This window comes from Diplotaxodon limnothrissa, linkage group LG11 (genome assembly GCF_057381915.1).
Source record: "Diplotaxodon limnothrissa isolate DT_005_m linkage group LG11, D_limnothrissa_male_GT1.1, whole genome shotgun sequence".
NCBI classification, from domain to species: Eukaryota; Metazoa; Chordata; class Actinopteri; order Cichliformes; family Cichlidae; genus Diplotaxodon; species Diplotaxodon limnothrissa.
Genome location: NC_140606.1, coordinates 38,635,891 through 38,646,886, shown reverse-complemented (window position 1 = coordinate 38,646,886; position 10,996 = coordinate 38,635,891). Strand labels below are relative to the sequence as shown.

Below are 10,996 nucleotides of genomic sequence, written 5' to 3'. Positions count from 1 at the left end.
AATTTTACATGTTTATTTCTTACAGTTTAAGGTGTCGTGATTTCTTTATCATGCAAACTGAACTGAGCCACACTGTTGGAGTATATTTATTTTTCTTATAATAAGAAATCTGAGGGTTTAGTTTAATTTCTTCAAACTGACAGAATTTCACCGATCCGGGTCAGTTAAGATCCAAATATTTGGCCCACTGTGTAAAATGAGTTCGACATCCCTGCAGTAGGACAAACGCTGAAAACCTCCAAGGTGAGATTGCCTGACATCAGCTGACACCACCAAGCAGCTCCTCGCCTTGTTGAGCTCAGTCACCTTACAGATGAATGATTATCTGCTGCTTGATCCTTCGAGCTCACCTGTCGACCCGACGGCCGTAGGTGATGGTAAGAATGTAGACTGACTGTCTTCTGGTTCCTCTGTTTTACCCAAAATGGTCCACGTTAGTCTCAACGCTGCACTGATCCTCTGATCCGTCCACGGTAAAGCACAGAACGTGAAAGTGTTTCAGTGACAGCGGAGAAACAAAACCTGAGAATAAAGAGCTAAAAGAGACCAAACGAACCACACAGACTTAAAACGACACAAAGGAACAACAGGAACCGACAGAAGTGAAAAGACCGTTTCTAATGAAAAGCTTTGATTGGTGTGAAAGTAAAAACACATACTGCCAAAGCATCAGATAACATGATTGTTGTGTGTTTGCGTGTAGCGTGAGGCGTGCTGAGCACACGGAGTAATAAGTCGCTCTGAAATCTACAGACTGAATGTTCTTTGTTTCATTGAAAGTTTTGCTCTGCAGGAGGAAGTAACTGCCAGCCTCACCTGTCGAGGCCTGACCACACTTACTGACTGCTTCCTGCTTGCTGCCACGATCATTACGCGTCTTCCTTTTTTGATTTATGGTTTCAGACAGCAGAGACTTTTTTTCTTCAGATCATCTTTTACAGCAGGACTGTGCTCGCTGTGTTCTTTCCAATAAATAAAGTTAATTATTGGTTTTATCCAAAAGTGATCAGAATAAAGTTTATTTATAAAGCACTTTTGCTAAAAGCATCTGGGAATCTGGGTCTTTTCCAGGATGTCAGTAGACGCCACGACCGCCAGCGTGTAAAACTGCACTCCACCTTATCTTTTGGAAGAAAGGTGTTCATCCACCCACTCTCAGAGACTTGGAGAATCGGTGTTAAGGCGGTCCATATGTGACATTAACAAACTTTGTTAGTTTTTCCTTTAATTTGTCACCTCTAACAGGATTCAGTCGAGTTCACGGACCACGTTTAAAACTGGAAATAAGACCCACCCTCCATGTTCTCTTATCTGTAGCTAAACAATCTGAAGATGTTCACCTGAGCACAGGTAACCGAAAGTATTTTGTCAAATAGTTTTGATCATTTAATGTGTCATCTTTGTAAAAACAGCTGAGAAATCTCATGAGTGGAATCTCACAAACACGTCACAGTGGAAACGCATAAAAGTTATGTTTGGCTGGTCCAATCAGCATCTTGTCTCACGTGTAGCATTCACAGTCATTTGGCCAATTTATGCACACAAACAACGTCGCTGACGTCACTGCAACTTCCACACTTTGCAAAACGTCCAGGGGCGGACCGGACGCTTTGGCGGGCTGGATCTGGACCCCGAGCCGCTTGTTTGTCTCTCCTGTCCCAACAGAAACACCGTCAGAGATCTGCTTTTACTCTAAACGTAAGAATGACTTATTCAGGCCCTCGGAGACACACCCGGCTGGTGTGGTCCAGTTCCCTGTGACGCACCTGTGACGCGTCTCCACTGATTAACAATTATAAGAATTTGAGAACAAACCTGAACAGGCTGTTCCAGAAAGCTCATCTTACGCTGCTGTTAGTTGTCAGTTTGGACTGGTCACGTCCCTCTGTGTGTGTGTGTGCGTGTGTGTGCGCGCGCGTGTGGGTGGGGCTGATAAGAGCTCAGCGCTGACAAACAAAGAGGTTACACAAAGTTTAGAGGGTCTGAAAGCAGCGGAGGCTCACACGTCCGTGTGTGTGTTCAGTGGGTGTGTATTCGCGCGTGTATCACTGTGTGTGTGGTGAGTGGGAGGACTTTGTGTGACTCTCAGCAGGAAACGTGTAAATCCTCCGGCACTCTCCGCTCGGTGCTCCTCGGTTTCGGTGGTTTTTCAGTTATTAGTTGTTCTTGTTGTTTTTTACTCGTTTTTTGGGACCGAACTTCCGAGATGGAGACTCAGGTAAGATAATCGAACTCCCCGGCTGGTCGATCAGAGCGATCGGCTGAGACGGGCTCGGCGGGCGGAGCGCAGGACTGCTGGGTGTGATCGGGCGCCCAGAGCTGCGCGAGAGAGAAATGATCAAGTTTATGAGGATGTGTGAGACAGAGATGAAGGAAACGGGTCGAATCAAACGGGAACACTGATTTACTTCCAGGTGCGAGAGGTGCAGATTCTCTCCTCTGTCCGGTGTTTGCGTCTCCGTAGAGTTTATTTCTCTGAAAGTAATACAGTAAAAGTAATATTTATGAGAATAGCCCAGGTTAGAACTATAATACCTTAAAGGCTAATTAATGTTCCATCAGTGTGACTGATTATTTTCTATAAATAAGCTTAAAGGCGCTTTAATGAAAGCAGCGCAGTGAAACGTGAAATAATGAGGCCGACGACCTGAAAATGAAAGCAGCTGCTGCATGCAGATAAAGGACAGCAGTTACTGGAAGCCGAAGCTCTGAAATTCTAGTCAAACTTTTCTTTCCTGGCTCAATTTGAATAAAATAAATGTGGGTTGATGGTATCAGCAAACCTTCCCCATTTGGTTTAGTTTTAAACAGACTGTACATAAAAGATGGCATTGGGCTTTTGGCTCTTCCTGTTGAGTACGTGATGTTTGCCTTTGGGGTTCTGGGGACAGACCTGACCATAGAGCGCTGAGTTATCAGCTAAATGTAGCGAGCTTGGTTCAGCAGCTGCTTTCATAAACTGTACAGGTGCAAAACATGAGCACAGGTACGTGCTGACTGGCTGCTGAAATTTCATTCATCAGAATGGAGCTCAGACTTCAGTCTGTTGTTACACCTAACCACACAGCAGCCATGTTGTTGGTCAGATAACCACATTAGAGATGCTCCAAAACACGGCCCACAGGTCCAGTGAAGCCGAACAGACGGCTGTGTGGACTCCTGTCAGCCAAAGAAGCCACGCCCCTAACTTAGAGCCTCAACAAGTCAATTCACCCAATAAATAAGTTATTTCTTTTTATTCATCTGTGATGAAGGAGGAAATCAGCTACAGAGACTAAAACTGTTTTGTTTCAGCTCTAAAGTTTAACCTTGACTGACTCTTCTTTGGAGCCAGCAGAGCTTTGGTACTTTTGCTCTGACCTCTGGTGCTGCAGCCGGGCTTTGGCCTGGATTTGACTTTGCTCATCCACGCCCCGTCTGCAGTGGCGTTATGCCCTAAGAGTGGGGCTTTCCCACACTGCGTTGGCGTTATTCGTTTTCAAGCTGATATCATTTGTACAGTTAGTTTTATGTCTACTGTTTTTCTGCACACAGTATACAGCAGTTCCTGCAAAATAAAATGGATGGAAGGAAATCCATTACAAGCTGTAAATCCGCCTGAATGAAGCTGTAGTTGGTGCATTTGGCCTCTGGGAGGCAGTGTTGCATTCAGCTTCTACTTTGGACCAAACGCTGATGCAGATTTGAGCTCAGGTTAAACTGACTGAGAATGCAAAAATACAGGTGGAGCCGACAGCAGACCCTTTAAGTGCTCGTCTGCTTCAGCTACACCCACCATGCACAAGCAGCTCACATGAACTGGGTGAAGGAGGCTGGACAATCGCATGAAGTGGATTTTCAGAGGATCTCTGGACTGAGCTGAAGCAGTTTGGACCCTCTGAGTAAAAACACATAAAAGCTGGTTGACACGTTCTGAGTCTCGGCTCGTGTTCAGTCATCTTTTCTCTTTAATTCGCCTGTTAAAGCAGGAGAAATAGTTTTTCTGGTTTGGGATCAGGCAGACTTCTGCAGCCGCCGCCCTCTTTCACAACAGCAGCTGAGCCCTCAGAGGGCCGCTCGGTCTGATCTCATTCAGCTGTTTAACACTTTCTGCTTCGGCCGAGGCAAGGCAAAGCCAAACAGCTCAAACCCAGCCCCGCACACTGCAGGAACCTCATTATGTTTCATTAGAATTTAAAGATTACTGCCCTTATTTTTGTGATCCTGCCCAATCTTAATCAGTTTCGAGCTCGGAGGAAACTTCTGATGTTAATATTTTTGTGTAGCGAACAAATAAAATCCAGGATGATTTGTCCCAGTGTGAAACTTAATATTGTTACTGAAGAGCGTAAATCAAAAGATTTGGTGCAGAAATCGAAGCTTGTGTCAGTTTATGGGTTTATTTTTGTCCACTAAAGAGTAACGACTGATCTCTCACTCAGGAGTAAATGATTAATGCTTCATAACAACTGCAATATGAACATTGGACATTTCAAATCAAATCGAGCACCTTATCAGTCCAGATTGTGATTGGCTGACAGATCCTCGTCCTGTTAGTGACAGGGTGAGGCGCATATGAGTAACAGCAGAGATCCAGTGTTGACACAATGAGTCTGTACAGAGAGGGTGGAATAAAACCCCGGTGCTTGTGAGGAAACACGCTGTGGCTGGGTCGTCCTGTTTCTTTAAACGTGTGCAGAGACCTCGCTGCCTCTGTTCTTTAGCACTGCTGGATTTATCACACGAAACATCATCCCGCTCAGATTGGAGACGCTGATCTGTGATGCTAGAAATTCTTCAGATTCCAGCTTTGTGTGTCATTTAGCTGCACCCTGTAGTTACCCAGGAAAAGAGATATCTTTCTAATCTCCTGCATGTTTTAGTCCATTTGACAGTACTAGTGTACTTGTAGCTGTAATTTACACACGTTCCTTAAATGCATCAGATGCTGCAGACACAGAGGGTGAGTATCAGGACAGATTCTGGCTGTTAAGCCTCAGTTTTAGGGTTAAAGTCAGAGTTTGGGTCAGTGTGGGGGTTGTGGGCGTAAGAAGTCAGTGGAGGTCGTCACAAAGAGCCCTTCCCCGCACACTGAGTGGAGCAGGCACTGCTAACAGATGCAAACTTAAAACCTAAAGCAGGAAAACCCCTGAGTGCCCAGAAACATACCTGCCATGTTTGATGTGCGCTGGATAAAGGCTTGGTGAAACAGAATGTGTCATGGAGGGAACAGGAAACCAGTTTATTTAACAGACCAGCGACCCAAAGTCCCAATCAACACGTTTAAGGAAACGTCACAGTTATATATGCACAGACAACTGAGGGATGAGATCCAGGTGAAGAGGAAGGACAGGTGAAGGGCGTCAGAGTGGAGCGGTAGAGCAATTGTTCTTTATCTGTTTTATATCTGTAAGCTGTCGCTAACATCGGGGATGAAGCCCACCTGTAAAATTACAGCAGGATGAACTGTGTGTGGAAATGTTCGTATCTGCTGCTGACTTTCTTCTTTGGCTCTCGGAGGAGGCGGACGCACTTTTTCTCCTCTCCCTCATCTTCCCTGCTTATGTCCTTGTCTAGTCTCGTGTTTTTTGTATTCCTTTTCCCTGGAACACTCTCACAGTCTGTTTCTAAAACATAAAGAGGAATTATGGATTGGATCAACTGGTCCCTAAATGCAACTGACACCCCTTCCTCAACGAGAAGTCTGGGCTCGGGTGAGCCTGAGTGCTGAAGATATCGACCTATTCTGAACCATGGTAACAGGGTTCTGGCTGATCGGAGCTGGCTTGGCCCTGACTTATCGAAGAATTAAGAAAGTGGAACCAGCTGTTCAAACCCCCACAAGGCTGCCCGCTGGGATTGAAGCGATGGGAGAGGCGTGAGTTTCTCAAAATGGGCTCATTGAGTCAGCACGGATAAGATCTTGGAGAAGCTACGGCTGCTGTGAACACTCAGAATAAGATCTCTGACTGCAGACTGGATACATCTCAGAAGGGCTAGCCTGGAATAACATCTCTGGGCACAAATTGGATGACATCTCAGGGAGGCACACTGCCGTGAGTTCTCAGAATCGGCTCCTTGAGCACAAGAAATGACAACATCACAGAACGCAAGTATGGTGAAGCTCGCGGCTCTCCAACGGGAGATTGAGAGACCGGTGTTGGACTGTAGAACTGCTTTGAAATTCATATGAGCTGTTCGCACTAAAGTAAAAAATACCATCACTTCATGCGGAGACCCTCTCGGCACCAGCTGCAAGGCCGGAGCCGAACAACAACTCCCTGATGACGACTGTGTTGAGTCTGTTCCTTCCCATTCCATGCAAGGCCACCTGGGTTGGCTGGAAGACTGTTTACTTAGCCTGGCAGGACGAAGGACACTGTCTCAGCTGAACTATGGACACGCACACACAGACATATACTGATACTGATAAGCACTCACCGACGCATCACCCTCCCTACCCCGGATCCAACGCCACCTCCAACGCTTACCTCCCCTCTGATGTGGACATCGGGTCAGCTGGAGGCGCAGTCGAAGATTGTAGCGGTCCCAGATCAGATGTACACACTGGAACTCTTCCCCATGTTGCTGTCTGTGTTTATTGTGCTGTGGTGTGTTGATATCTGTGCATTCCTGTATTATCCTTCTGTGTTACACATTTCAATGTTTTTTCCTGCTACCTGGCCTGACCTGTCTCCCCAATGTGATGTTTCTGTATTATATGTACGGTCGGCAAGGTCTGTCATCTCGGTTGTGGGCAAAAGACCTGCAACTGACAAATAAAGGCTATCTCATCAATAAGTAAAGTTCAAATCATCAGGATCACAAACACTGGACCAACACAGAGCAGACAGACATGAGAGGCTTCTTTATTATTACAAAGATGGTTTCATGCAGTTTGGTTGTTACATTCAATAAAGTGTAAAAGTGTTCATGTTTGACATGAGATGGTCAAACACACGTTTATCATCGGTATTCGTCTTCACTCAATTTTCTCTCAGGAACAGATTTCAAGATGTTGTCTTGATATCCTGACATTTTTCACGATGATTAAAATCAGCGATCAGCAGCTCTCACTGACTTTTACGTTTGGGAACAAAGTTTCCAGGAATATGAAACAATGTGACTCTGGTTCAGACGTAATCTTTGCCTTTTTATTAAGAAAGAAAGAACGGTTAATTAAAAATTGTTGGTCAAGAGCTTTTGTCAGTCTCTCACTGATTATTGATTCCTGATGATTAATAACAGTATTGCTAACAGCAGCTGTTTTGCTCCTGTTTCAGTACTCAGAGCTGGAGTTGGCCCTCAACACGTTGGTCACCGAGTTTCACAAAGCTGCAGACAACGGACCGACCATGAACACCACCCAGTTCCAGTCCATGATCTCCAGTCAGATGCCGGCAATTGCCAAGGTACTGATGACATCACAGCTCGTCTTCCAATCACAAATCATTTAACTCGGTCTCCAAACAAAGGCTGTTTAACCAAGTAAGCAGACTGCAGGAGAACATGCGTCTGTTCCTCGTTAATTAAGCGCGGGGGCTGGAATAATATGCGTCCTCGGTGACGTCTGACGTGTTCGGGAATGCTCACTGCAGATCAGAGACGTTATGACGGAGACAGTCCTCAGAAAGTCCTGAAGGGAAATCTGCACAGATGGTAGAAGTTGAAGTGTTTTTGTTGTGCTTTGTTCCAAATAAGGTTTTAAACCCAAAGTCAGCAAAACTCTGATTTTTCTGTCACTTATTTATCCATCCCAGTCCACGCTGAGGGCTTCAACTGAGAAACAGACTTTGTTTTTATACTCCCAATCAAATCATTCCTAAAATAAAAAATCCTTCATGTCTACAACCGAACTAGATTTCACACTGATCCTCCAACATGCTTTTATTAGAAATGACCAGCGTTGGTCAAGTTACTTGTAAAAAGTAATCAGTTACTAATTACTTCCCCCCAAAAGTAATCCCATTACTTTACTGATTAGTTATTTTCAAAAGTAATTTCTTAGTTACTTTTTAAAAACATGATTCACAACCTGAATAGGTGATAAAGTGATAGATCTTTCAGCCCAATTCTACTTTTTCTGCATAATCCATCATACAAAATGTAATCAAATGGAAAAGTCTCTTTTTAAAACTTGTTTTATTAGTTTTAATCTTTTAATTTTATGCATCAAGCAAACATTTAATTATCTGCAACATTCTCTGACTTGAATAAATTAGTTTAACATTTAAACCTATTTTCTGCACATTCCAGCACATAAAATAAAATATTTTGTGTGTTTACACTCAGTCTTTCAAATAGATGCAAGTAAAACACAGCAGAACATAAATAAAGTCAAAGACTCAGCGGTCCTGTTGCTCTATTTTCACCTGTAAAGCAGGAGTGGGGTAGGCGGAGGTTTACCCTGGTGCAGGTGTGCCGCGGTCAGTGGAAGAATCCGCGAGTTTCTCTGTGAGTTTCCCATCACGTCGTAGCTACTCGGTGCTTGCTCGGACGTTTAGGGGTTTTTTTCGCTGTAAAAAGAAGTTTTCTTCCCACGCACAGCGGACACTAATGTTTTTGTCACTTTTTATGGAATCAAACTCAAAGTAAGGTCAGTACTTCCACGCTTTAAACGCTGCACGCTCATACTCTCTCCGCACTCGATATGTGATCCATTGTTGATCTGCACACAGCTGTTGTCACGAACGTCGCACTCGCTTACGTCACTGTCGTGAGACATTCTCGCAAAAAAAAAAAAAAAAAAATCACGGTTTTAGTAACGCAGTAACGCAGCGTTCCGACGGGAAAGTAACGGTAATCTAATTACCGTTTTTGCAATAGTAATCCATTACTTTACTCGTTACTTGAAAAAAGCAATCGAATTACAGTAACGCGTTACTGCCCATCTCTGGAAATGACAAAGCAACTGATTCCTTTAGCTTAAAGTTTGATGATATTTCTGAAAGTTGTCGTAAAGAATTCTGCTTTTTGTTGCATCACCTGGAAACCAACTGTAAATGCAGTCATCTGCACAGCAGAGGGCGCCGCAGAGGTGATTTAATTCTGGGCTTCTCTTCAGCGAACTGCCATCAGTCGGCAGAACGTCCCACGTTAGGTAACAATCAGACTAATCGAGTCTTTGTGCACTGACAGCTCAACGTTGTTTTTAAAGTCTTAAAACAAGCTTAAAACACACTTTGCATGAAAAGAAAGGAAAAAGTGATTAGAGTCAGTATTATGTTAAAAATATTGAATTAACATTACAGCTGGGATAGGCTCCAGCCCCCCCACAACCCTGAAAAGGATAATGGGAAGAGGATGGATGGATGGATGGATGCTTAAGCATACAAGAGAAGCAAAAAAATATGAAATAAAACTCTTTCATGCTAACAGTAATGAAGCAGGTCACATCCTCCTCTCTGTTATTCTGGACCAGAGTTGCTGGAGTGCTTTGTGCCTGAGATCACGCTCCCCTGAGTTTCCACTAAGTGTTTCCAGCAGTGCTGACTGACTTGCTGTTTCCTGCCTGCAGACGGTGGAGAATGAAGAAGGCCTGGGTAAGGTCCTGGAGCAGATGGGTGTGCAGAGCGGCCAGAACATCTCCTTCGACAACTTCTGGAAGCTGATCAACAACCAGGCCCTTCAGCTGTTCGGCACCATGCACAAAGAGAAAGGCACCAAGTGCACCTGCCTGCTGCAGTGAGCTCTGAAGCCAAAACGCCACCACACCTGAGCCCAGAAACACCACACCTGCCAGGTTTCTCTGTGCAGACCACAGGGGGGTGCTGCAGGGTAACAGTGGGACATGAAGACACAAAAGAAGAAGAGTTTTATTGGTGATATTCAAACTTTGTTTGCATTAAAGACGAGTTATAACCTGCAGTCTGTTTCAAACCCACCGAATATACGGAGGACCAAAGGTGACTTGTTGAAAAACAAACAGGCCAAATGAATAAACACATTTGTAAATGACAACATGTGTTTAGAAATAAATATAATTTAAACTTTCATAAATGAAAACGATTTACAGAGCTAAGACGTTCTTGACCAAATACGTCGCAAAATATATGTAACACTGAAAAGTAACAAATGAGTAATAATATGTCCACAAAATACTCAAATAGTAAATTTATTTATCAATAATAATACTAAAATAACACAACATGAAATAGGGAAAATGGATAAAAGGAGAATTATAGTCACTGTTCTGCTTGTATGGAAGTTGAAGTCTGACTCAAACTGATCTCGAATCATAAAATACTGAAATAATATTTTCAAGGTTCTCTAAAGTTAATACATGAATTTAAAATGATGAACACAGACCATGAAAAGTATTTAAAAGGAATTAAATTGTGTATTTTCTCGTTTGTATTTCAAAGTGTTTTATATGAGTCGTTTTTATCAGCTGTATTACTTTATTTTCATGAAGTCAGCTTTGGTCCTCCGTAGGTGAAGTCGAGCAGAGGGAAAGGTCACCGACATGACTGCACTCTAACAAAAACATGGAACAAGGATGTTTTTAGCTAATCAATGTCTTTTTTAATGTAATCCTGGAGTTAACACAATCTTATAAATTACTTCTCATTTAGACTTCATCTCTTAGCTGAAACTGTGATGTTTTGTTTTTAACATCATTTATATTCACTCTGAATATTACTAACATGTTTTTATTGACTGTAAACCATCTGATCATCTCAATGTTAATAAACCTGTGACTGCTTTTAGTATAACATCCTACTGCGGTGTGCCGACTAAATTTTTATAAGAATAATTATTTGTGAGAAAATCAACATTGGTGTGTATCGGCTCACTGAGTGGACAGGAAGGATGGGCCTACATCCTCAGTGGTGGAGGGGTTGGAGTTTGCTGAGCCCTCACACTTTTATAGGTGGACACGTCCTCTGTGGACACAGCGAGCCGAGGATGACTTATTGCAAAAAATTGGCTAAATGAACAAAAATGGTGAAAGATGCTTTTATTCATTTATATACATATTTATTTGTAGTCCACATGCATTGACCAATCACGTCTT

The 10,996-nt window shown here is 43.3% G+C and overlaps 1 protein-coding gene across 2 annotated transcripts; it reads left to right on the top strand.

The window, feature by feature from the left end:
• Positions 1 to 1,983: 1,983 nt before the first annotated feature.
• Positions 1,984 to 10,693, top strand: s100v1 (S100 calcium binding protein V1). 2 transcript variants are annotated; one of them, XM_085366721.1, is made up of 3 exons: positions 1,984 to 2,218; positions 7,263 to 7,391; positions 9,497 to 10,693. In XM_085366721.1, exons 1-3 carry the CDS (start codon positions 2,207 to 2,209, stop codon positions 9,665 to 9,667), a joined length of 312 nt encoding a protein of 103 aa, XP_085222847.1. In that variant the 5' UTR covers positions 1,984 to 2,206; the 3' UTR covers positions 9,668 to 10,693. The 2 variants fall into 2 exon arrangements, with proteins under 2 accessions (XP_085222847.1, XP_085222846.1); XM_085366720.1 differs by lacking the exon at positions 1,984 to 2,218 and adding an exon at positions 2,324 to 4,942.
• The last annotated feature ends 303 nt before the right edge of the window (positions 10,694 to 10,996 follow it).

What these genes read in the sequence shown, in the direction of transcription:
- s100v1 (XM_085366720.1), top strand. Translation starts at nt 4,916, where the DNA reads ATGCATCAGATGCTGCAGACACAGAGG. An exon ending in AGATGCTGCAGACACAGAGG is followed by an intron (nt 4,943 to 7,262) that starts GTGAGTATCAGG and finishes CTCCTGTTTCAG; the next exon opens with TACTCAGAGCTGGAGTTGGC. An exon ending in AGATGCCGGCAATTGCCAAG is followed by an intron (nt 7,392 to 9,496) that starts GTACTGATGACA and finishes TCCTGCCTGCAG; the next exon opens with ACGGTGGAGAATGAAGAAGG.